This window comes from Vidua macroura, chromosome 14, assembly GCF_024509145.1.
Source record: "Vidua macroura isolate BioBank_ID:100142 chromosome 14, ASM2450914v1, whole genome shotgun sequence".
Taxonomy (NCBI): domain Eukaryota; kingdom Metazoa; phylum Chordata; class Aves; order Passeriformes; family Viduidae; genus Vidua; species Vidua macroura.
The window spans coordinates 18,864,766-18,892,201 of NC_071584.1; the positions used below are offsets into that span (position 1 = coordinate 18,864,766).

Below are 27,436 nucleotides of genomic sequence, written 5' to 3' on the forward strand. Positions count from 1 at the left end.
TGCCTCCTGTCACTGGTGCAGGCACTGGGTGGGTGCCAGCTGTCCCCTGTGGGCTCACAGCCCCTGGGACGTGTTTGTCCACGTGCAGAGTGATCACACAATTCCCCTCCCGTGTTCTCCATGGCAAACCCGGGCTGGTTCTGAAACAGCACTGGAAAATTGGAGTGAGAGCCACAAAGGCGATTCCCGTATGAGGACAGCCTGCAGGGATAAAGGAGCTGCTGCTTGGTTTTGCCCTCCTTCCCTCCAGGAGCAGCAGTTTCCCTGGAATCTGCACTGTTTTCACTCTTCCTGTGTGCTGTCCCTGTTTCCTGATATTTTATCTGCAGAGTGGGGTGAGAGGGTCTCTTTAGGTGCAGGGCAGGGGGGACTTCAGGACCTATATGGGACCAGTCTAAATAAAATTCAGCATTAAGTCCTTTGAGTTCTCATTAAGCCATGTCTAAGATTTAGAACATGGTTTCCAGTGTTACTCAAACACTTTAAGTGCTGTTTCACCTAAATGTACTTTTACATCTGTTTCCCTTGCATAATCACTTGTTTATTCATTTTTCTCTTTGCTCTCTGAGTGGACAAATGTATGAAAAACTAGTATGAAATGTTACGAAGAATTATTTCTCAAGAAATAATGTGATTTTTAACATCAGTTCCTGGCAGGCTGGCCCATGTTGCATTATTATGGTATCTTTAGCATCACAATTGATATGTTTAATAATTTTCATTGTGTGTTTGGGTCCCTTTGATGGCTGATGATTAAAGCAAGATTATAAGGTAGTTACATTTTCTTTTGAACACATGAAAAACACAACCTTCCACTTCCAGATGCATTCATTTTAACTCTGTTTAGCATTCACTAAATCTGTGGTTATTTCTTTTTGGTTTTGAAATGCACTTATTGTTCTATTTCAAGAATGAATCATTTTCCATTGCTACCCCAAAATATAAAATAACAAAATATGGTAAAAATTATTGCTTGTAATCTATTATTACAGGCAATCCAACCTGCCAAAACACAATTGCCATTTAATAAGGTGGCTTTTTGAAAGAAGCCCTGTGAATGCTCCATGCAAACTGAAGTTGCCCACAAATTCTGTATTTAAAAAACAATGCTTCCTTTTAAGCAGCCATAGTTTGTTGTAAAAGACAAAAAACCCAATGGCATCTCTCTCCTTTTCTTTGTCAGTCTTTGCAGTCTCCATGGGCATTAGGAGCACTCTGATGTGAGATGTGGAAAATGTGATATTTGTATTGGGTATGGTCAAAGGGTAGTGCATTAGAGATGTATTTCAGGAGGAGGAAAATCCTGATGATACTTAAAAGTATTTCAGCAGAGGATCTTTTTTTTTTTTTTAGTCTTGTGAATGCCATCGTTTCTGTTTTATGACAGAACAAAAATTTAGGGAGAAAGAAAATATGGGACTTGTATCCTTTACAACAGTGTGTAAAATTCCCTCACTGGAAGCACATGTAGAGAAAATTAAAAGGTGCCAACATCCTGTTCAATGCTCAGTCCCAGTGACCAAAATCTTATACATTTATTATTGCAGTAGATTAATTAGATGTTAATAAATAATTGCAGGATGTTTTGGTATTGTAAAAAAAGAAAGTGTGAAGGATCAGAATCTTTGAAGACCACTTTAATCTATTTGATTAGATGGACTTTTGATTTGGGGTGGTTGTTCTTAAAACATTCCAAGTAGTGGGAAGTCAAGGAGACAGAAAACCTTTAACTGCTCTGTCTCCTGGCTCCAGCTCTGAAGATTAAGGAAAGACAAGGGCTGTCATCTGAAAACATGGCTCCACATCCAAATAATGCAGCCTTTAAAAGTGTTTCCCATAAATGCCTATTTTGATTCATCTATTTAAGTTACAGTGAGCATAACACAACATGGGCAGGAAACAGCAGAGAACCCAGAGTTGAGTTCCCTCTGAATTTCGGCTGCTGAACCTTACTCTGGTGGCAAATTTCATATTTTTGGCTGAATTTTTTATCTGTATGCACAGATGAAGGTGTGTACCCCCACACCTAGAAAGATACAACAACTCTATAAAGTTACTTAGCTGGGGGGGAAAAAAAAGTTACAGCCTACACCAAATGTGTGCAGTGATGCATTGATACATTATTGTATGGAATTTGTACCTGACTGTTTGATTCCCTCAAGGCATATTAATGCTGAATGCTGACTGAACATATCATTGACACATTTTTTTCTCTCCCAAAAGCACACGAAAGAAGTGGGAAGGCCACAAACTCCTTTGAAAGAAACGACCTTGGAGTCCTGGACTCAGCCACAGGTAGGCTGGAACAATTTTTCTAATCACTTATTTTCTGTACTGGTGGTTTATGTAAGTATTCATGGAAGTAATCTGCAAAGAAATGTTGCAACAAGTTGATCTGTGGTTCTTCTGTCACATGTCAAGATGATTTATTTTGGTTTTTGGCTAGCCAGACTATTGGGGTCCCCTTTCAGTTAAGTTCTTTTTAAGGGAGAAGTGCCAGCGTTATCTTGCCTTCAGCTTGTGCTTAAAACAATTTTGCAGAACTTGACAAAACAAAGTTTGATGGTTTTATTGGTGTGTCAATTAACTGTGAGCATCTGGTGTAGAAGTGAAGTGGTGGATGTTTGTTATTTTGGGAAGGAGGTTTGAGAGATCAGCCTTTTGCTTCATGAGGACTTAACCAAGAATAAAACAATAATTAATCATGCAAAAAGCAATAAAGAAACATGGATATTAACATGCAATCTTTCTTAACACAGAATGGGTTTGAACGCTTTGGCCTTTGCAATTACTTGAAAAAATTGTTTATTATAAATGTTTTATGTGCAGAATTTCAGAGCCATTTTTGCTGTTTATTCCCTGTGTGTCAGTGTACTGCACGTGGAGTATGTGGCTTCAGAGGTGATGCGAGGGAACGAAAGAAGCAGAAATCCTGGAAGTTAGGTTTGTTCTAGAGGCCTCTACTCCCAAAGCTTGTGGTAAATCTGGTGTAGGAATTGAGAGGTAGCAATGAACAAGCCCTCAGAGCTCTGTTCATGCCTGAGTGCATTTCCCTTTAGCAGGTGCAATGCTGGCTGTGCAGGCTTCCACGGGACAGTCTATAGAGCTGGCTAAAATATAGAAATTCTCCATGGAGAAACCCTTCCCTGCAGTGCCAGATAGGTGCTGTTTGTGCAAGCAGAGAGGAGATACCCATCTGTAAATCTGCAGGCCTTGTGCTGCAGGGCAGTCCCTCAGCTGCTGCTCTCCAAAGCACAGATTTCCCCTCTTTCCCCAGTAAAGGCTCCCGGGGCAGTGCGTGCATGGCCAAACCTCCCAAATCCTCATCCAGGCAGCTGCTAATCACAGCAGTTAAGCCTCATCGATCCGAGGCTGCAATCAATAATGTTTATGTGCAGTCCTGAGGGGGCTTGCTGTGCTCCTCAGTTACCAGCAGAAGTTAACCCTTCATGTGCAGGAACAAGCTTTGGGGAAGTGTCTGGTTCCAGCAGTCCCTGTACAGCTGATGGAGCGTTGATGGGCTCCTCCTGTTCCTCTCCTACAGCATTTCCTCACCAGGAGCTTGGAGCTGGGGCTGGGTTTGGATTCTTTGGGAGGATTTTGGCTTCTGAGTTGAGAGAGGAACTGTTGAAGCAGCTTGATCCTGTGATTGTCATTTAGTGGGCACTGGTGCATGAACGTGGGTGACAGAGGTGAATTTTGCAGCCACTTTTCCTTGGTAGTTTCTGTGACTTGTTGCCAGCAGTCCTGTCAAAGAAATATTCTGTTGCACTGTCCTAGTGTGGATGGGAATCCTTGTTCTTGCTGGCCATATGGACCATCACCATGTTGTTTGATTGCTTCAGAAAGCTGCATTTGCCACAGCTTTACTTAATAACCACAAAGATTAAAATTAATAAAATATTTTTGTCATTCCTATTTGTTTTATATTTAAAAAGATAGTCTGTTTTCTAAAACAAATATACACAAAGAAGCTAACACTAATATGTTTTTTTGTTTCTTGGAGAGAAGAAATGTAATCAACATAATCAAAAACTGCTGGAACCATTATTGTAGCAGAAAATTAAATTAGTTGATAATTCTTTCATGGATGTAATTCTGGCCACTGCAAATCCCTCCTTAGGTATTTTGTATAAAGTGAGTAAAAATTCATGGCATGGATAAAAGCTTTGTCTATTTTATGAGCAACAGGCAAATGATCCAAATGGTGCTCATAAAGCAAATGGTTCCCAACTCTAAAAGGAGGAGAAATGTATTTAAAAGCTGCTGGAATGAACCACGAGCAAAGCCAATTTCTCTGTAGAAAAAGGTGTGACTTCCATGAAAATGTTTTGAGTCCCCCACACCACATCCAAGGGAGAGACTCGCTACTTGTATCTACTCAATAATAACAATAAAAAAATCATTTAATGTGCTTGGGCTGCTGTGGGATGAGTTCTGCCAGCAGAGAGAGAATGGAGTGGCCCAGAGCAGGGTTTGTGTGCAGGGCCAAAGGGCAGTGAGGCAGAAAGAACCACATCTGGCCCCTGCTAGCAGCAGGGGAGAAGCTGGTACCCATTAGCAGCAGGGCAATTTCACACAGAGGTTACAGGCTGGGGAAACAAGGATTTGGGATTTGTGCTGCCATGGCTCCCACTTGCCTTATTTGCTTAAGGTTGGATCTTGGAAGCAGCCAGGTTTTGCTGGGAATTTTGAAACAGCTCTGCAATTAGACAAGAAAAGAAGAGCTGTAGTGCTTTGTCAGGCTCATTTCTCCTTTTGTATGCTGGGGGTTTTGTTCTTGGTTTCACAGTTGTGTTTTTTTGGGGTTTTTTGGCTGTGGTTGATTAAGTTCACAGAGCAGTATGACATCGACATTGTGGGAATTCTTTCTTCATGGCCGTGCCTTTTAACTTGTAGTTTTCTGCATCTTTTTTCTGTGAACTCAGTGAATGGAAACTGATGTTACTGCCTGGAAAATAAAGTACGAGAGATTTGTTCCAATAAATTTGGGACAAGACCTTTGCAGATAAGGAACATGTGTGGGAGTAGTTGCCCAAATAGACTTGTCATTGGTTTACAAGCTTTATTTAAATGCTAAATACCGTGTATTCCTGTGGTTGTGTTTTTTTGCTGCTTTGCCTGATTAAACATTTAGCTGATAAACCCTGTCAAGGCTGTTCAGAGCTACTGCGGTTAAGATTATGTATTTATAGCCTCTAAATTTACAGTCCATTATAAACAGGACAATTTCAAATCACAGTAATCTGTGATTGTTTAAATTTTTGAGGTTGCTGGTGCTGAATTTTGTGTGGCAGTGACATGAAATAGTATTGGTCACCATGGTTCTGAATCAGAAAGAAATTGTTTCTTCCAGACTTTGGCAAGGTGGGATTGGTCTCAGGAAAGAACTGACAGGATGAGAGGAAATGGCCTAAAGGTTTGCCAAGGTTTAGATGAGATGGCAAAAAAGAAAAACTTCTTCACTGAAAACACGGGAATTAGGCTGCCCAGGGAGATGGTGGAATCACCATGTCTTCTCCAATCCTAAAACCTCTGGGTTTTCTCTTCTCCAACCTTAAAACCTATCATTACTGGAAAAGATGAATCTAGAAAGAAAGAGACAACAGGGATTTACCATTTTCTTACTTGAAAAAAAAGGAACAATGCTTAAGTTTAAACTGCAGCAGTGGCAAATAGTGAGGTTTGCCAGCATGACAGGTACAACAAAACTCCCACTCTTCAGCTGCAGAATATTTCTGATTTAATTTCTTTTTGGTGACTCCTACATCACTGTCTATTATATGTCTCTCTGAAATACTTCATACAAGTGGTTCCTCGAGGTGTTCAAGGGGATAAAATGTGAGAAGGTGATGATAGAGCTGTAGCTTTTTATTTGTTTATTAATTGTAAGAACTCCAGGTGCTTTTTTAGTCACTGAAGATAATGGCTAAAAAGCCAGGATAGAGCTGCATTAATCTTCCTGGCCCAAATGTAACATAATTACTTTAATGAACATGTTAATTTATCCCCTCTCCTCATGCTCTTCCTTCTTCACTGTTCACTGTCAGTGGAAACTGAGACAATGATGACCCTCTCCTCAGAGTTCTCTGGGAGGGGTGAGTGTCTGAGGACAATGATTTCAAATAAATGATGTGTGTTCAAATAAACCACATCTCACACCAACAAGGCTTTATTACCACCTGCTGTAAAGGTGGGGCATTCCACAGCACTGAGCATCACAAGCAGGAGCAACAAGATCCAGGTCAAGTACAACCATTTGTATCTCAAAAGCAGGAGAGGATTCTTCTGAATCTATAGTTTTATTTTCTCTTTGTGTGTAGAGCACAGTCTGTTTTTATTTTTTATTTGTTTTTTTTAGCAAAATTACTTTTTCTGGAAAGGCAAAACTACTCAGACTCAAATCTATTTACAAATGATAGAGTGTAGGGTTTTTTTTGCTCAATTTTAAAGAATCACTTTATAATCTTAGAACAGTGGATACAACATCACTAATCCAATATTTTAGCAGTAAATACGTTTGATGATGGGGATTGCTACACTAATCTTATATCCCTCCACAGTATAGTTAAGAAATCCACAGGGGGTTTTACTAATCAGTTTTTGTAAAGTAAATCAAGTCCTGTAATTCTGGTTCCCTCCAAATGCCCAGTGATGCAGGCACAGCCATGTGCAGCACTTCTTGTTCTTTTCATTGCTTTTGAGCCCTAATCTGCAGCCAGGCTTTCCCCTGAGCATTTCTGGACAGAAAAGTCTCCAAGCACCCTCTGACAGAGATGTCTTATTAGGGGAGCTGGCAATTCACCTTGTTCCCCTCAGCTCCTGCTCACAGGCAAAAAGCTGCCAATAATAAATACAACCCAACCACATTTGCTACTCTGCTTCTGATAAATATGCTTGAAGGTACTTATTTAGGCACTCATTTTATTGACAAGTGAGATATATTGCAATATGGCCTGTGGTTTGATCTTGGCTTTAAAAATATTCAAAATTAAAATAGGTTGTTTGTTGTTTTTTTTTTTTTTTTTAATTATAAAAAGAGTGTTTAAAATTAAGAATAAATATTAGCAACTGTGGTTAAATATTTGAAGAGAAGCAATTAATAAGAATTCAGTGCATATTTTGTTCCCACAGTTCATGGGTATAAAATTATTGTTCATGGAGTCCCGGTGTGCTCTGCTTGCTTAGGTCACAGCTTGAGCCTTTAGGACTCAAAACCAGTCAAAGTCAGAATGAAAACAAAGCTTTTTTTTCCTGGTTTGCTGTCTTCAATAGAAACTAGCTACCTAAACAGATTTATACAGTCTATTCACGCCCAGGTTATATTCAATATTTAGAATCTGTGTGCTCAAAATATTCCCATTTTTTTTGGTGCCTTAGTAAATTCAAATATTCTTTGAATATATTTCTTATGTAATGGAACTTAAATTGCAATCCTGAGTGCTAACACAAAAGACTTGGTAAAAATGAAAAAAAAAAAAAAAAACAACCCAGTAATAAAAGACCAGATCAGAGTAGAAGGTGTGGGTATTCTAAAAGCAATCAGAATTGCCTACATAAATTTCTGAACTGTTTTTGAGCACTCCACTCCTAAAACCTGATACCTTATCTCTTCAGAGGGAGGCCTCCCAAGCTTGAAGCCAGCTGGAAGCAGACAGTTGTCTTGGCGTGTTTTGAGTATCTGCAGGAATGAAATAACATTTTATTGAGAAACTTAAGAGAAAAGAAAACACCCTGATTATTCCTGACATCCTGAACAAATAATGTATCCAGAAATCAGGGCGCAGTTCTGGAAGGTGACTCTGAAAAGGCAGTTTATGGAGTGGAAAGGGGCATTAACAATCTCTTGTCTATTGATAGTTTCCCCTGGTTCCAGTTAATGTGGAATAGAACACCACCAACTTGCCACAAATAAACCAGTATATCAGCCTGTAGTAGGCCACTGGGAGTATTCGACTGTAAAATAAAAAAGGTAATTACAAGATGTTTGCAAATAAAAATCTTAATTCTAATTAAATCAAGACTCACTCCGCAGCGGAGCAGGGTTGCTGAGGTTACCTGGCCAGCAGGCAGAACTCTGTTTGTATTAACCTAGCAGGATTTCAGACAGTCTTTAGTACATATAAAATATTTTTTCAAGATCCTGTTTTGCCATAGTGCATGGCAGTGGAGGTTAGTCTCTGGTGTAGCTGAAAAGTCACTCAGAGAAAATAAGGACAAAAAGAAGCAGGCTCTCAGAGCTGTGAGCACTGGATTTGCTATTGATTTCAGCAGGGGAGACTATTACAAAAGCAGAATATAATTCCCATTTCATTTAAGTTTAGCTGTCTGTTTTCCAGACTGGGTTGTGATTCCATGATAAAAAACCTCTCAATTTGAGCCAATATAGAGTTCTCTCATGAGTTAATTAAAAGCAGGGAGGCCTCCCCAGACAGTTCCCATGCAGCTCAGTCCAGAGGGGAGCTGGGGCTCTGGGGCTGCATCTCCTGTGCTCAGCCCTGTCACACAGCTCCCTGTGCTCCCACAGCCCAAACATCCAAACTGCTCAAGGGGAAATCAGCCTCTAGCAAAGGCTTCAGGTCCTCCTTGAAATATTTAAATAGTTTCTAAGACATTTGCCTTGTAGAATATCTTTTCCTTTTTTGTCCACCATGACAGCGATGTTGTCTGCCTAATTCCTTTGGCTCACACTGTTAAATCTCTTCTTTCCTCTTGCTTCTGACGTGTCAGTGTTGCTATTGCAGGTTCGAACAGAGGTGCAGAGAGGACAGGATTGGTAGGAGGAGCAGGGAGCTCAGCTGTAGAGCATCACCTGGACCCCCAGCCCAGTGTGCATGCAGACAGGTAACCCCAAAAAGCTGTCAGCGTGCCTTGGGCTGGGGCTGCAGGGAGGAGCTGTGTGCTGCTCAGAGCAGCCAGGGCATTTATCCTCCTTTTCCTCACGCTGAGTTGGAGGAGATGGGCACTCAGCAGTGAAACATCCAGTGACATTGTTTAAAAAGGGCAGGTAGACAGCTACTCCTTCATCTTTGGAGATGCACAAAGGCCTCTCAGAGTCTGAGTAAATCACAAGGGGCCTGCATTCACAAGATGGAGATGGCATCTGTGAGGTGCTCAGTTATCCATGGGGATGCTCAGAATGGCTTTTCCTTCTCCTTCACCCCCTTTTGGCGAGGGAGCAGGGACATCCCTGTTATTTAGGAGAAAGCTCTGAGTATCAAAACCATTATGTGCCATTGGACTGTAACTTGCTGTGAGCCATGCTCAACTTGCATAAATCTTCATATTGGGAACACAAAGGAGCTGTGAGTGATTGAGGTGTCCCTTTTCCAGTGTCCACCTGGCAGCTCTGCACAGGGAGGCAGGAGCTGTGCCCAGGAACAAACCATCCTCTCCACTGCTCCACCAGAGAAGGGATTTATGCATCTGGGAGGGAGAAGAGCAGCTTGAAAAGCCTTTGGAAAACATGAACATAATAAAATCTCTCCGGTGCTGTGCTTTAAATCTTAAAAATGGTATTGGCTTCCACGTGGATCTTGCATGGAGAGTGTTTGAGGGAAAGCTTTTGGAAGTTTTGGGTTTTTAACCCTTAGTTCATCTCCTGACATTTTCTTTCCCACACTGTTTTTAGGAAACTTGTAATTATCTTTTTCTGATGGTGGTGTTTTTGTTCGGTTGGTTGGCTTTTTTTTTTAAGTGTAAACTTTTCCAGTGTTTAGTAAGGACATTGTCTTAATTCCTGATGAATTAGTGACATAAATGCTTTGTTCTGGACAGCAAACAGAGCCATAAAGTCTTGTCCCAGGCAAAGACAGAAGGAGGCACTAAGTGCACTGTGAGCTTTTCACCTGCAGAGGTTCAGTCCAGTTGTGATTCTGTAACACTGAATATTTTACTATTGTTCACAAAGGGTGGAGACTGAAACCCAGTGTCAGGGGACAAATTATTCATAAATGCCATTAAGGCTCCCAATGCACACCCAAACTCTCTCTCACACATCTTCAGTGTTGAAAAGAGATTTTGCCTGAATTTAGTTAACTGAAATGTGGGATTTCACCAGTCCATTAAGTTATATGATTATTGTTTTGTGTCTGTAGTGGAGATGGTGGCTCTGGGTTGCCAGATTGCTCACCCTTTGAGGCAACTCCTCATCTGCAAAATCATTGTTTTTCTTGAAGGATATTTTATGGTCTGATTAATTTTTTGGCTGAAAATTGTTGCATATAAAGCAGATACACTCCAACTTGGTGCCCCAGTGCCTATAAGGTAATGGGTATTTTGGAATCATTCAATCCCAAATGATATTAACACCACTGCTCTCTCCATCTGCCTTTGAGAAAGAATCCAATAAATAATGAGGGGAGATTATCAGAGTCAACATTTGCAGTGGGTTTTAGTTCCTGCAAGGAGACAGGGACCCTCTCGGAGGGTGCAGGTGCTGCTGTGCCCCTCAGGGTGCCCTTGTTGAGTCCTTTTAATTTAGGGTATCACTGCCCTTTAAAATGGACATTTCTTACTCCTCAGGCCATGCCTCATGAGTTCACTGAGCAGCAAAGCTGCACTGGGCTTCTTGCTAAGATTTTATTGCTTTTCTTCACTTAGAAGGGATTTCAAAACAGAGACGTAGTGAAGAATAAATTGTGCTGTGGAGACTTTTCCTGTTCTGACAGGTTTTGATTGCAGATTGAGATGCTGAGCTGGGAATGTGAGTCCAGCCTGGCCACAAGGCTCCCCTGCCTGTGTTCCCTGATCTGCATCCATGTGTCTGTGAGATGTGCAGGGACACAGGTGTGCCCTCTCATAATTAGCTCAGCAAATGAGGTCTTCCTCTAGATCTCTTTTTTCCTTCGTGTTGCCCCATTTCATATTTCTGCGAAGCAGGAGCAGTTGTTGATTTTCAGGCCATAGGAGTTCCAGCCATTTCTATCCCTCTGACTGAGCCTGCCCCTGTCGCTGTCCAACAGCACAAGTTTGTGCCACAGTAAGAGACAAATTACAGGGAGTCTCAAAAAGATGGTGGCCTGGACTCCATTGCCACTGAAATGGTGTTTCCAGCTTCCATTCACCTGCTTGGAACTGAAGGACACAGATGAACAGTAGAATCTGTATGCTAACTCAAAATATGCTGAAAATAGATTTCTATAATACAGTATTTGTCTTTTCTTGGGAAATGAAATGTTTTTGGTTTTTGACTCTAAATAAAAGCCCGCTGGAAACTCTGCCTTGAAGAAGGGAGTTTTTCGGTGTGTATCATCCTTTCTATGGATGAACTTCTTCATTTGGAGGGCTCCTTCTTCCATGCCGTTATGAATACAAACTGGTTTTTGCTGGAATTTTACAAACTGGTTCCAATTGAGTTTATTAAGCTAAATGAGGGAAAATGCCATTAGAAAAGGATGCCAGGCTCCAGACAGTAGGTATTGGTGCTGCAGATCAGCATCGGTAGTTTGGGAAATGATCAATAAAACCTTACATTTTGGCTTTGTTTTGAAATGCCTTTATGCTCTCCCAAATACCACAATTAATTGTTGTGCACGGTGCTGTTTTTCTAACAGATACTAGAAGTTTCTCAGACTCAGAAAAGAATTAATGTTGCAAACAGTCTGACAGTGGTTGGTGTTTGTAGTAGAATTCATCATCCCTGAAAAGATGCATATTCTACTGCTTTGTTTTGAAATCCATAAATTTTCACAGTACTTTGTAATGCCCTGAATTTCACTATACATCTGCAGTACAGATGGTGTAAACTACCAGCCGAGGCAGAAATTGCACTTTGTTTTATTTGTCATGCCCTCTCTTTGTGCTGCTGTTCTCCCTCAAGATTTTATTCTAAATTCCTCTACACTCTTCAGCAAAGACTCATGTAAATACTCAGGTTGTCACCATTTGTGGAAACTTCCTGTGCCACAGTCAGTCATTGCCATGGACAAGATTAGTTCTAGGTGCTTGTTTTAAGTTAAAGATTTTTCAGGGCAATATCCTAATCTGAGCTGCTATTATCAGATTAATTAATTACTTTTTACCAAAGTATTTGCACTGTGGGGACATTTTTAGTACTGGGTTATCTAGTAATAGTTCATACTTATATTTTACTCTCTGAATTCCTATAGTTATTTCCCTATAAGAAAACCTGATTTTTACAGTGATCCTCTGTCACGTACATGTTAAAATTTTCTCCTTCCCAAGTTTTATTTTAAGGATCAGTTCACAGAATCAGTTAGGTTGCAGAAGATCTCTGTGCTCACAAGTCCAAGATCCATGGAATCTTTGCCATCCACAGTGGGTTCTGATGTTTTATGTGTGCTGATTTGGTTTCCCTGTTGAGCAGCCTGCCTGGGAGGGGGTGCATGAGGCACTCAGGTCTCAGTGAGAACAAGGCTCTTGGTTCTTTTCGATTCCAATTGTTTTTTTCTTTAACTGCTTTCACACGTGTGCCTAACACACAGATCTCTGTCTATTTAAGTGAAAGTGAGGATGCTTTATGATCTGTTTCATTCTTTCTATTTCAGGATTTACAAGTGTTGTGACTTGGAAACATCTGAACTTTTTTTTTTTCTGAGGAGAAGCAGTGAGAGAGGGAAGAGCTTTCTGGCTCTCTCTTTTCAGAACACAGCTAAAACGCTCGGCTTCTGGGCTTGGCAGTTTTACAGCAACTTGATAAAATAAAAATAATCGTGCCATCACTATTTTATCTTCCTCCTTTCAGATGTGCTTCCTTCAGAATTGCTTCTTCCTTTCATATTTGTGGCACTGTGCTCAGCAGCGTGGCAGGCTGTTCACAAGCTCTGCCAAGCTGAGGATTTGAGAGAAAGTAAACAACTCAGTTGGAAACAAGGATAGCAAGAGTTGTGGAGACTCTAAGAAGCAGAGATATGCTGCTGTATTATACAAGAGTTCACTTAATGGAAAAATGCTGTTTTCCCCTTGGAAGGAATGAATCTCTCTTACTGGCCATTGTGAAATAAGCCAGCCGTGCCCAGCACTCTGTGCAGGCAACTTCTCTATCAAGTGTTTTTGTGGCACTCATCCTGACTGAGGGGGAAAAACAAGGATTTTTGGCCTTCAGTTAGAAGATAAAACAATATTTGTAAGAAATAAAGGCACATGCCAGAGAGAGCTGATAGAAGGAGCTGGGAAATTCCTGAGGGAGATGCAAGATGGGCAGTAATTGAAGGAGTCTTTTTCCTTTATGTAAAAAAGCTTTTCCTCACATATTCCTCAAATATTAGTTTACTTGCAAATGGTATTTATTCCGTCGGCTACAAATCCATTAGTGTTGCTTTACTCTGGCAGATTTTGGTTTTTGCAAACAGGCATGATTTAACTCAGCAGCTTCTCAAGTCATTTGTGTATCACTCCTGCCCTCACCAAACAGCAGCGAGATGAAACACAGTTCTTAATTGTCTTCCTAGAGAGGAGGTGGGGCTTAGCTGTTAAGAAACATCTTAAAAACATTGTCTAGTGCTCTTTTGCTGAGGAATAAAGATTGCTGTTGGAGGATTTCCCTCCTCCTGCCTCTTCTGTGCTGTTCCTATGCAGGCTCTAACTCTCTGTTCCATGTCTCCACAATCTGAGAGAGATGAAGCTCAGATTAGACCCCAGAATTATTTCTTTCTAGTTTTAAGTTCATCCTCAGATTTGTGAGGCCCTGACACATCTATATTAGTCTAAGGGACTGTAGGTAACCCATGCTATATGTTTTGCTGAATTAATTCAGCCCTCTTGGAACCACACTTCAGGTCTTCAGGGATAAGTTTTCACTGAAAAACCTTAACAGACATTTCTACCTTTTTTTTTTTCCATTGATATCTCTTTGCTTTAGAAACCTCAGGATGTGTGTGACATTGTGCATTTAACATAGTGCATATCACTTGCACTCAGATATCAGAATTATTGGACAGCTTAAATAGGTAGCTGTTAAACTTGCCAAATTTTTGGACAGGAAGATTCCTGTTCCACTTTTGTATTGTCTTGAGATGATATTTTTGAATGGGGTGAGCCTGGTATATCTTAAATGTGTTTTAATATCTACCAAAACACTTTCCCAGGTCCTTACTCAGTGATCTTCCTTCTCCAAATAAACCAAACTCCCTTGGAAGGGAAGGTGGCAGTCAGGATGGGAGGAGGGAGTGCAGAATGAAGAGCACAGAACAGCTTTTTGTGTGATGCTGTAGCAGAAGCAGGGCAAACCTGTGTTGGTAAGTGGCAACATACAGAACAAAGAACGCAGCAGAAGACCAAACAAAAAGGGCTGCAGAAAATAAATGCTTCTGAATTAGTCTGTTTAGCCATGATAGATGCCTTGTCAACCTGCTGCTCCTAAAAGCTAAATACATGGGTTGGAGAGGGGGAAAAAAAAGCCAATTGAAGAAAATCAATCATTGGGGTGTAGGCTATTAAATGTTGACAAGTTGTAAAGGCTGGTTATACTGCTCTAAAACTTTGGGGGATAGCAAAACACCTTTGAGTAAACTTAGACTCTTTAAATCAAAAATGAAAGTTCGTTGTTTTTCTTCATGGAGTGGTGTGTCAGGGGCCAGTATTCTCAGAGACTGTTACACAGTGTGAAATTACTGGTTTACTCAGTTCTTTATATTTCTGACCTTGAGATCTGGATCATTATAGTCGATGCCCCTGACAGAACTGCAGAGTTCAGAATGGGTTGAGGTTCTATAACAATAAAAATCTGATTTTTTTTTTTTTTTTAGTTAAATAACAAGCAATAATGTTAAGGCAAAGTGGAAGTCAGGTAACTGATTAATTCCATTCTGTAGGGAATAGTGCACAGAAAGGCCACACAGCTTCCCCCTCCATATTTTTTTTCTTCTTCAGCCAAAGAATTTGCCACACAATTGCATGAAAATGCAAACTGAAGTCCTAAGGAGACAATGCTTCAGACTCCTTAGAATTGCTTTCTTGAAATAAAAAAAGTTCCATTGATTTCTACTTCCCCAATATGTGTTAGACTGTAAGGTTTAAATTGTTTAAATTTATATAGAAAAGAGGGAGAGCAGGTTGTGTTAACAGCATGGAGACCCAGGGCTTCAATGGCCTTGCTGTTCAATCCCTTGCTGTTGATCTGACTGGGTTATTTGGTGCTTCTGCCTCTTCCCAAGGGCTGAGGACTGGTGATCAGCATTTACTCAGTGAGTGAAAAGGAGCTGGTGACCAAATTTAACTGTGACAGCCCCGTGTCCTCTTGTCAATGCCTAGGAAATGCACTTACACCAGCCAAAGCTGGAATAAACCCAGGGGTGCTGGGTGAGGGGCATCACTCAAAGGCTTCACTCACTGGATCTCCCAGGGAGAAACAGGAAAACAAAGAGCAAAAACCTGGCCTGCCTTGTCACCCTGTTCTTTTAAAAGTTTTAAAGTTCTTTTACAAGTCTTCTGTGCCTTCTGATGTTTACATATTTCTACTGGAGTTCTCACACATGTTCATGTAAATAATGATTGTTTTGTATTCTTCTTTGTGGGAGGAGAGAACTGGTGGACTGTTGGTTTGACCAGTGTAGTTGGAGAGGTGGCAATTTCTTCCTCCAATCCTCTGTCACTGTTAGAATTCCATATTTTGCGAGGTCAAAAATAAAAGTCCCTTCCTTTTACTCTTTTGATCTTAGTGTGAGCACGTAAGTTATTTCATGTCGTAATGCGACGGTGTCTAACCCTGACTGCTGGTGAGTTTTTCAAAAAGATGGTTTCATCTCTCGTGTAATTTGTGTCCTCTGCTGTTTTTGCTCTGAGGTGCAGTGCTGGGGTCTCGTGGCCCACCTGAGCCTTTGGCAGTGGCTCTGGTGGCAGGATTGTGCTGAACAAGACAGCAGCTCTGGGGTCCCCAGGGGATTCTGCTCTGGGTCCCTTCTAAGGCTGGTCTGGTCCTTGGGTCAGCTTTTACAAGGCAGGGGCAGGTGGGTGTAAAAAGTACTTGCTCAAATCATTGCTTCAGTATTCTTCTGAAAGTCCTTCTGGCAGGGTGTTTACCTCAGAGTTGGCCACAGTTTCCTGACACAAAGAAGAAATTGACTCTAAATAAAAGCCCGCTGGAAACGATCAATCTTCCATAGCAGAAGTGAGCTACTGGAACAGAGAGCAAAAAGTTATATTTGTGTTATATGGCCTATTAGTGACTCCTAGGCATGGCTGTAGAGGAGTCAAGGCTCCTCTGTGCACTGGAAGGAGCTAAATATAAAACTGCTAATTAAGCCAGACAAAATTAATTTTATGGTGTGTTTCCTACAGGTAACATGCCATGGCTGTGGCAGATTTTATGGACAAATTAAGGCCAGATGAGAAAATGGCACTGCTGTTGTGCATCTGGTTTTCCTTGGAAACAAACAATGCAGAATATTCAGTGGTGACCTTACCTGCATGAGGCAGAAGGAATTTTTCAAATGGTAGTTGTGGTTGTAAAGGTTTTCCAATTTAATTGCAGTTGCTGGTGAAGTTTGCAAGGAGGTGCAGAAATGCACCTTTTTTTACCTGTCAGAGCCCATTCATTTCAGATCTTGTTAGTAAAGCTGTAGTTCAAAAGGCAAATTCAAAGCACCAAGTGGCACAAAGGCCCAAGAGAGCAGCCCGTGGCAGCAGGGCTGTGCTGGATCCAGATATCCCTCCCTGAAATGTTGGTGTGTGTCACCCACAAGGATTTACAATCCCTGCGTGTTGAATGGAACTTTAAAATTACTTTAAAACAAAGAATTTCTAAGCTTATAATTGGATTTTGTGTTTGTTTCTTTGTTTTTCTTCTGTTAGTTGCCTACTTGATGAAATTTTGTTTTCTAATACTAATTGTTGTTCAAGAAAACCAGATTAGATTTTCTTCTTATAATGACTTTGGAGATGCAAAAGAGTAAGGAGACTCAAAACATTTCAGGCAGGCAAAGACAACTGGAACTCTAGAAATTCCTTAAATTTGTCCACAATTTTTAGTCTACGTTCTTTAAATTCAGGGAACTGGAAAAGTTTAAGGACTTGTTTTACTGGTAAAATCTTTACTTTAAAATAGATCCTTGATGTCATGCATGAGATAAATCATAGCAGGGGTTGTTTTGACACTCTGGAGTGTGGTTATATTATGCACTGGTTTCCCAAGAGATCTTAAAATTTAACAAGCAGAGGCCAGTGTGAGTAATGAAATGAGGCAGCAGTGCAGCCATTTCAATTACACTTTTATTACACAGCCATTCTTCCTACGGTGCTCTAGACTTTTTGCAACGCTTACCAGAGGATGAAGTGCTTGGTGGGAAGGAAGGGGAGCTCTGATTTTCTGACTAAGTGGGCACTGTGATTTCAACTGGCTTTGACAGCGGGGCTGGGGCTGCAGCAGGTTGGAGAGAAGGGATGCTCTGCTTAACTTGAATGGCTGAGATTGTAATTATAATCAAAATGATAATATTTGATAGCTATTAATATTGGTAGGAACAGAGGTTTAGGTTCCTCTGGGTTGTTTTGAAGATTATGTTTCAAGTCTGTGATTAGTTCTTTTTCCCCCTCTCCCCAGTAGGCCACTACAACAGCTTAATATTAATCATGTTCCTTCTCTTTTTTTTCACTGCTTATCTCATTGTTATCTGCTTGTTCCATGAATTATTCCTGGATGTTTATTTCTAATATAGGCTATAATCTAGAAAGTCTATTAAATTTTTTGAGGAGTTCTAATGTAGCTTGTACTTTAGATTGTGAACATAAGTTCTCTTTTTCGTGCCCACAGACAGCAACAAGCATGTTATATGAAACACATAGTAGAAATAGAAATACATACTTGAAATACAGAGTTAAACATCTGAAAGTTTAAAGCATCTTTCTCATTTATTCCATTTTAGGGAGCAATTTGAAGGCATCATAAAGGATTCTATTAAAATGACTTTCCATTTAGGACTGCAATAACAGCACCAGGCACAGGAACTCTTGGCTTGCACAGCACATTAAACAGCTTTTGTTTCTGGAGTAAATTTATCTTGTGGCCTCTGCATGCTCTAGGGTAGGTACCTAAGGGTGGCATCTCCTGAGCCCTCAGCGTGGTCACCAAGGGCTCACTGGGCACATTTTGGACAGGGCAGGGCTCACCCCTGCTCCCCTCCCGTGGAGCTGCTGCAGCATCCTGGTCAGCTGGGGCTGACTGGGGTTCTCAAACTCCCATCAGAGCACAGCAGCTCTCACTCCAGTGCAGTGCTATTAGAAATCTCCCTCAATGTCTAAGATAATTGTTCATTTAGACCACTTGTGTCTTTCTGAGATTAGCAAGAAGGGAATGTATTTTTCCTCCTTTTACCAGCAGCCCTGTTAAACCCTTTCCTGAATGGAAAACGATTACAGGTCTCAACTGACAAGCTACAATTTTTTCAATTCCTGAAATGTCATTTATAATAACAGCAATGACTAGCACAGCACACCTACAATATCTATGTTGTGAGGGAACTCTGATTAGGATTTCAGCTGGTACCAAGGGGGGAGGTTTTTTTCCAGAAGGAGGCAGTTAGGCTGCTATTCATGTCCACAGCTACTCTGGCTAGCAACGGGTATTCACATTTCTTCTAAAAAAAAAAAAATAGAAAAATTTGACAGTATAAATGCAAATTGATGGACTGTTATTGAATTCTTCTGATTAGAAATGGATGTGCAACATTTGCCCCTTACAGAAAGTATTGCCAGGCTGTGGTGCAGTGAGAGCATATGAGGGAAAAAATTCAATTTTAGAAAATGCAAAGGAAAAAAAAAAAAAAAATTCCTCTATTTGCTATTTCTGCTTTGTGGGGAAAAAAAAAATGTGCAAAAGGCTGACAGATCTAGTGTTTGAGAGCAGAGCTGTATTTCTTTTCTCTTTTAGGCAGGTTTTTTTGTTTTCTTCTTTTTAACTGGCACATGTTAAAAAAACTCCTGAATGTGCTGGAATGTGCGTGGAGCTCACGGGGCAGGTGGAATAGCTCTGGTGCAGGGGCAGCACTCTGAAATTCAGGAAGTTTAGGAGCTGCATGCCCAGGTAGCAGGCTCTAAAGTTCCTGCAAAGCTCACACCATGGTTGTGTCATGACGTTGCTGTTGTGGCACCATCACAGCCCAAACCCAGGCTCTGCAGGAAGAGCCCTGCAGGGCTCAGGGCTGGCTCAGGAGTGGCAGCTCCTGTTCTGCTCTTTTCAATAACTGCACAGACCTCAACAAGTGTTGGGCACTCTGATTTTCCCTCGTAATACCTGTGATCTGGAATTAGCAGATTTTTTTATTATGCACCTTTTTTTTTACTTTGCTCCTGAGCTTAGGAGGGAGCATTTTGTGGGAGAAAATGAAGTGAATATCTTGATGCAAAGAATTTCAATCAAAATTGCTTCTCAGCCATTTAGCCAGCCAGCCTGTTCAATTTTGGATGGATGACACACTTCTCTGCCTCCTTTCACTTTTTTTAATCATTCTCATAAAATACACTACTGCAGCATAAAGAATGTTCCATCTGACAATATGCATACGTATTTTCCAGGAATAAATTAGGACATTTCCCAATGCTCCAGCACATCACTGTTTAATATAGGCCAATAGATCAAAAGCAACCACTGTAGTTTCCCTCCTGGGGCTGTTAAAGCCACTATAAATGTGACCCTTTCTAATATGTGCTGTATTATTTAGAAAGCTAGAGTTAATCTATTCAAGAAGTTATTGAATTTGGACTTCTTTCTAAGTTCATCTCTCTGGAAAAAGATGTCTCTGGTTATCAAGTGATTTTTTTTTTTTTTTTTTTTTTTTTGCCACCTGCACCTCCCACAATTTGGGCTATGAACCAGCAGCCACCAATAACAGAGCCCAGCAGTAACTTCACATTTCTTGTGCTGAGCCCTCCAATGGTTCAGGAAATCCTCACTTTGCTAAGGAACCCAGAGAGGAGGATACAGAGGATCAGATTTTTACATTTGGGATTAATCTCTGCAAAGCCATTCTCTTGTTTACTCTGAAGAGTAAACTATATTTTAGTGATTGCATCTGTGGAATTCCCTCCAGTACATCTGTAACATTGTTGTGTGTGTGTAAGTGAAATGAGGAATGCTGTGTATGACTGGAAAAGTTTGATGGGATTATTTGCACCACTCTGAGAGATTCTTGTGTAAGGTATTCATTAAAACATTAAACACCGACAATAAGTATGAAAATTTGGGAGCTTCCCTAGAAAGTAATTGATTAAGATGTTGCATTAACTAAATATTAGTGCAGTGAAAGTCATCTCACCACTGAATTATCAGAATCTTATTATGGCTTTACAATCTTCCTTAGCATTTGGGAGATGTTGTACTAGTTTATTGTGGAATTACTGTTACAAGAACTGGGGGGAAAGAAGAACAGATGATTGTATTCTGTTATGGAGGTCAAAATGAAAAAAAATCCAAATTAAACCAGCAAATCCTCTTTTGTTTTTAGCAGTACTCCAGGTAAAGAAAGTTAAAAGCTTCCTCGTATCCAGTAAATAGTTCTTAGATTAAGAAAGGGTGGTAAGGGTTTTTTGGGGTTTTTTTTGGTTGTTTTTGGTTTTTTTTTTTTTTTTTTTTTTTTTTTTTGTTTTTTTTGTTTTTTTTTTTTGGTGTTTTTTTGGGGGTTTTGGGATTTTTCTTTGGGTTTTTGTTTGTTTGTTTGTTTGTTTTTTATTCATAGTAAGAGAAATCTGTAACAACCCTGGTTCTCTGCTGAATCTTTAACCCAACTCACAGCTATGTCTATCTCTGGTTTCTGATTGGAAGCTGTTAATAGCCAATTTCATTATGAGAATAGTAATATTTATAAAAATAATAACATTTACTGGTTTGCAGGCAGCACTGCTTATTTCTGTAAGTTCCTGCCATGTCACAGCACTGCCAAGATTGATGCTCAGCCTTGGGCTCAGGCATTAACTGGCCCAACCTTCTGATTGAACAGTGCAATAGAACTCCACAGCTCTCCATTCCTTCTCTGTCATGCACTGGAGATATTTATTATCCTCCCTTACACAATTTAGTGCACTTTGGCATATGCTCAGATAAATTACATCAAAGATTAGTGAGGTCTTTTATTTTCCCCCGGAGACTGGAATTCAGCATTGTGCAACTTCACCAGCGCTGCTGCCCCCACCCACCTGCTGTTTAAAACTCACAGGATGTCAGTTGAGCAATGTTTGCTTAAATCAGCACTAAAAAAAGCACCTGCAATCAGAGTTTCAGACATATTCAAGAGTGGCTGATCACAGAAATCACTTCTTTCTGCCGGTAAACACGGCCAAGTGGTTGCATGCTTTGCTTGTTAATACATTCAGGGCTGTGTGGCAGATTTGCTGTTTCTGCCTTTCCTAAGCATGGTCTCACAAGTGTTTTGTGATTTAATGAAATCTCAAGGAGCTGAAGTAAAGCATCGAGTTCAGTATAAACAAATCATTTATTACATAAACAAATGAGGTCTAAATTACAGTGATTTTTCAGCTGATACAGATCACTGCAAGGTAAATAGTCATTTACTTTACACCATGTAGCTGCAAGAACACAAATGCATTGAGGTGTTGAAGAGCAGAGGCTGCAGGTGGGGGATGATGGAGACTTGTCCCTTCCTCTGCCCAGTTTCTGCCTAAGGACACAGCTCTGTGTCCCCCAAGGAAATCCTTCTTCTCTTGCAGGCTCTCATGGGGGGTGATGGCTGTGGAGCCCTTAAATTTTTCAAGAGCTGTTCAAGCCAAATGAGACAAAAGAACCTCAGCCTTTTTCTTCACTTGCATTTAATTTCCTTCCCTTGCATAGTTTTTTGATCTGTGAAAAAATAATTATTCTTTCATAGAATCTGATCAGTTGAGAAGGAAAAAAAAAAATCTTGGTTTTGACCTTTCCTGACACTAATGCTACAGGGCTAAAGCAGCTCTAACTCAACTCCTGGGTTCTGTTTTTTCTTTTTTTTCTTTTTCAACTGGATATTTTATAGAGAAAAGAATCACTCACTCAATTCCTGTGAAACTGGAGCTCTGTTGGTTGCTTTGAGTTGTCTTTGGGAAATAATCAGGCTTGGAAAATGGGTACAATGTCAGAGGGTAGGTCCAATGGCCCAAGACTGTCCATGCCCTCAGACAGACACAATGCAGTCATAGCATCTCTGTATCACATGATTTTAAAATAAATATCCTTATCACTTGGAAGGGAATCCTGTTGTTGGGGTTGATTGTTCCATTTACTGGCAGGGATGCTAAAAACTGTTTCTTCCACCTTGGTGGCCAACAAGTCTGTGTCTGCAGTGCTGGATCAGGGGTAGCTGCTGTTATCAGGCAGAAAATGATTCCTGTTAGCCAGCTTAACCTTCACTTGAACTGTCAGCACTGTTAAGTTGTTGGTAATGGCACTCATTTGCTCCAGCTTGGTGCAGAAAATATTTTCCTGACCCAAATAGATCTCTCCCATGTGTCTGTAGCACAGTGCTTGTAAAGTATTTTCTTTGTCTTGTGCTTTGCCTCTAATGATTAATAGTAAGCCTAGTGGTGTATGTGAGCGAAAGCGTGGCAATTATAATTTCATTAATCACCTAATAATTGAGGTCCAGGGCTCAACTGTGACTTTAGCTTCTCCATCCTAAGGAATTAAAGAGAAATTTCTATTAATCACCGTGTCCCAGCTGCTGACAAGGCCTGTTCTAACAATAGATCATCATTTCATCATTTCGAGATGCATCACAATTAGTGTGAGGAGGATAAAGGAGTTTGTCTGAGCCAGCCTCCAGTCCCAGGGGGCTGCAGGAAAGAGCCTCTGTTCCACCAACCCTTTACCTCTAAAAGCCATGCCTTAAAGTCAGGCTTCCCTGGGCATTTAGAAATGCTTGAGACTTTTAATAAACTTCACCTGGCTTGTGGAGTCTGCTCCAAGCTGGAAGGTTGGGTTGCAGTGAGGTGTCCCTGGTGAAAGGGGGTTGCAGTTGTCGGGTGGTGCCACATCTGGAACAAAAGGTGCTGGAATTAAGGGCGCAGTGTGTTCATTAACTTGTGCATGGGAAAACATCTGGTTGCAATTCCCTCACAGCGCTTCAGCTTGTTGAGAAGGTTTGAGCAGATGTGTGGCTAAGTGGCAAATGAGGAGAGAGTGCTGTGCCTGATTTTGTGTAACCAAAGAGCAGCTTTGTGGCACCATTAACAGCCCGTGTGTCCAGCTAGGCTGGGAACAGCAAATGCATCTTCAGCTGCTGTTTCAGGCCTCCAGCTGGTGGGAGCAGTGTTTGTATAAATCTTCCAGAGGGATTCTTCGTGCTCACTGGCTCTCTTATCTGCCCTAAGTACAGAAATAAATGAAGCCACCAATGTGTGAGCAACATTCTGAAAATAAAGACTCCATGCATAGAGAAATAATGAATTTTCTAAGTTCTATCTGTGGAGATAAGGCAGAGGTATCCATGTCTGAGGTACTGAAATGATGTAACTAAGGCAACTGGAATAATAATTTGACATCAGAAAGAAGCTGGTACAAATGAGATTTTAGGGAGCTGTATACATTTTCCACAGGTTTATTTAAGCTCTTTTCAGGAAAAGTGAAACTTATCAGAAACATAAAAATCCGTTGTGGTAATTCTCTACAAAAGTCTGGTTTTGAATGGAAGATTATAAGGGATCCTCTAAAAACAAATTCAGCATTTTAAAGGTTTTCATATTAAACCTTCTAAACCACAAATTGTGCAGGATTTTAGAAGTTGGTTCCATGTTGAAATATTCACATCTGTGGCCCTGGGAGGTGCCAGGGTAGGAAGCAGCCTTCCCCACGAGTAGAAAAACTCAGCTAAGCCTTGTTCTGCAGGAAGATTATTGAGCTGAATGGGCTAAAGTTGGGAGACAATTAAAAGAATTTTGGATCTGAAGCTTTTTTATAGATATGGCAAATTTTGGTCTTCTTTGGTAATGTTGATAGCACTTTGTCACGAAGGAGGAAATAACCCCAGCACCCACTTTTGGGCTAGAAAACAATCACCTTCTTCATATTTGGTACTGAGCTACTAACTTTTGTCTTTGCTAGGGCAAATGTTCTTTTCCATCTTCTGTGGTGTGGAAACAATTTTTGTCTGAATGTGTTTTGATTCAATCCCAATTTGTTAGAAATGAGCAGGCATATACTGTTTTTTCTTAGTAAGGGCTTGTATTAAGTTTGTGCTTTACAGTCGTTTAATACTCAGTAGTGGGATTATTTTTAGTACATTTATACTCCCTTTTAATTTATTTAGATGTGTAAAAAATATATAACATTATTGGAAACTTACACAAATCTTAAAACAGAAATCTTAAAACTTGCACAAATCTTAAAATCTTTCTTTGCTGATCATATTGAAGATCAGAGCATGGAAATAAATGAAAAAAAGCCACAAACCTGTTTATTTGCTCTTTTTTGTACCTGTTTCCTTTCTTCTCCTAATGCAATTTTCTTCCTACTTTCTTTCACAGTCACACAGATATTTATATATTCTCTATAAAGAATAAAGCACTATGATAGTACACCCTCAAATAAGGATCCTGCAGCTCCACATATATCAAAATTACTCCAGAATTAATTTCCTTGATGAGGGATGCTGTGTATCACAGTGAATGCCTGTGTGTTTTTATTGGTGTGCATTTGAGACTGGCATTCTCAGGGCAGCCAATTTCCAGCACTCTTTGGGTCATGAAAAAGACTTTTTGTGCTTTCTTCCATGAGTACTATAAATAATGAAATTTTTTGTATTTGTCCCTTCCTTGTAAGGGCTGAGAGCAGCAGCAGCAGTGATGTGGCAGGAATTGCCATTTGGGATCCTGCTGGCAAATAAATATAGTGTAGCAAAAAGGTGTCATTACAATTCCTTGTTTTGCCCAGGTCGTGAAAGGCTGTGATTCATTAGCACCAAATAGGCTACAGAACATAACTGCTGCAGCCTGAAGTTGTGCAAAAATGGAAAGGCAAGAAAAAAGTGGATTTTAAGAAGAAGGAAGGGGGGGAAGGTAAAGGAAGTCCCTCTAGCAGCAGTTGAGGATATTCATTTTCACTTGGCATTGATAAAATGAATATGCAGTAAAAATGAAACTGCAATAAAGGGAAGTTATGTAAAAATTACTATAGAGATGAATATTAGGAATAGCCAATATTCATAAACCTTTGCATAGGATTCTTTTATGTCCTTTATGATTGCTCTTTCACTGTGTCTTCCAGTCATAAGCTCCTCAGTTTAGGAAAAAGACGTGTCATACAATTTGTGACAGATTTACGGTAATCAAAAAATGTATAAGGGTTACCTTTCTTTTTGTGAGAATATATTGCCTTAAAACATGTGCCCTAAAAAGAGTTTTGGGTGTTTGAGCTTGGTTCAGTAAAGGCAATCCTTCAAGTAAGGGGAGACAATTAGGATATGAAGATTTTCTTATGAATGATGTGAGGAATTTTTTCCCCATTTACACCAACCCTTCAGGTCCCTAAAACTTCTTCAGCAAAGGGCAGAAGGATAATAATTATTTGTTTTATGGTGCTTTTGTTTAGACAAGCAGGAGAATACGTTTTTGCATGCCTCCATCCTACACTTGGATTAACTTTGGATTCTGGACCTTTCTCATTGTTTCAGCATATTTAACTTGCTCTCTCAGTAAATTTTGTTGACACTTTTTACTTGCTGTAATTTAGGATTTCAAGTTCACCTTGAGCTAGGGCTGCATACCAATGGAGGAAATCTTAATTTTTTAGTTTTAATTTTTGGTGGAAGGTGCATTTGCAAGCAGGTTCTGTGTCCTTGTGTGGAATATCAGCTCTCCAGCCTTGTGCATGCCATGTTTTATTATGAGGATTTTTAGCAAGAAATGTTTGATTTATCTTTTTTTTTTTTTTCTTTTTCCGCTGGTGCTTTGCTCTAACATGGCAGTTGGCTTATGCTTGCTAGAGGTTTTTTTGCAATATAGGTGCAATCTGTGAAGAATATATAACATTTCCAATAAAAGTAATTCTTATGTCAAGACATGGTGATGTTACAGATTGTAAATTTTGACTTCACTGCCAACCTCTGCCATCTTTTCCTTGCTGCTCTGTGCAATCCTCTATTCAGCAAAATATGGTCATTGTTATTCTTTAAATAGCGTGGGGACATAATTTCAGTAGTAGAAGGGTAAAAATGTCTCAGCATCTCTTTCTTATTGTGTTTGTGACTCGTTCCTCTCTGCAGTGTTTTTTACTCTGTACCTAAGGTGGCATTGCCTGGTAAATGTAGTATCTTATTAGCATCTCATTAGCATTCTTTTTTAATGTGTGCTGCAATTCAAGTATCAGAGGGGAGCTCCCTTGCCCAATTAGTGTCATTGCTTACCTGAAGACTGTTACAACACAGAGTGGTTTTATTTATTTGGTCATAACTGCCGTGGCAGCTGGGAGCCCCAGACCTGTGCTAGGTGTGAGAATCTTTCCAGCAGTGGAGTTTTTCTGAGTATTTTAGTTGACCTTCACTTTCCCCGTGTCCATTGCAGGGGTTCCCATAAGATGAAGGTGATGGAGCCTGGGCAGCTCCTTTGCTGTCGAGATTATTTTGCCACTCAGGTCCAGCAGGGACATCTGGGGGTCAAGGGAGGCTGTGTGGGGTGGCTCTGATCCTGCCAGAGGGGCACATCCCATGGCACAGACTGGTGAGTTCTGTGGTTTAAAAATGGCTTACCATTGATTTGATAGGTTTTTTTTTCTTTTTCATTGCTGATTTTATTTAATTTTGTTTTGTTTTGTTTTGTTTTTTTACTGTAGAGACTGTATGAGGAATATACCAAGCCATTAACTCAGTTTTATAAAATATTAGCTTAATGTAAGCAGGGAGATGAAGCTGCACTTACCCTTTCCCTTCGCTGGAGACTCTGTCAGGGAAGTGCACAGGACTGTGGCAGGATGAAGATGAACTTTCCTCCTCCTAAGCCCATGCCCAGTGTTGTAAACATGCAGTGCAAGTGAGGGGGGTTCCTGAAGCCAAGGTGAATTAATTCTGAGGAGCTGTTCCAAGCAGAAAAATCACTGCAGCCCCTGGTGCCTGGCTCCCAGCAGATGGGCTGATGGGGCACTTGTGATTTATCAGCAAATGTGGGATTTAAATCTATTGATTTAAACTCTGCCTGGTGCAATTCTACCTTGGAGCATGACATCAGTGAAGTCAGCTTCAGGTCTATAACAGCACAAATGTAAATCATGTGTCTCCCCAAAACACCTCCAAGTGCTGACTACTAATTAAAATTTTCATGGAGATGGTACCTAGCCATCCACACGAGCTGGTTTAGAGTTTCATATGTTTCATGTATTTGCATTATTTAAAATTTAAGCTCTACATCTAGTTGGGGGAGGCTGTGCACAGTCCTCATTTAAATTGGTAAGGATCCATATTTCAGATGCATTTTCAGAATTGCGTGACTGCTAATTTTAGGAGAGAGGTAAATGCCTAAATACCTTTGAGGACCAGAGAAGAACTATTTTCTTTTTTTTTTTTAAGTC

At 40.3% G+C, this 27,436-nt stretch overlaps 1 protein-coding gene across 1 annotated transcript in view; it reads left to right on the forward strand.

The window, feature by feature from the left end:
- PCDH11X (protocadherin 11 X-linked) overlaps positions 1-27,436 on the forward strand; it is a 383,656-nt gene that overhangs the window by 152,839 nt on the left and 203,381 nt on the right. Inside the window, exons 4-5 of the mRNA XM_053990341.1 lie at positions 2,224-2,295; positions 3,458-3,496. Of these exons, the coding sequence (XP_053846316.1) occupies positions 2,224-2,295; positions 3,458-3,496 (111 nt within the window). The remainder of the gene's footprint in view (positions 1-2,223; positions 2,296-3,457; positions 3,497-27,436) is intronic.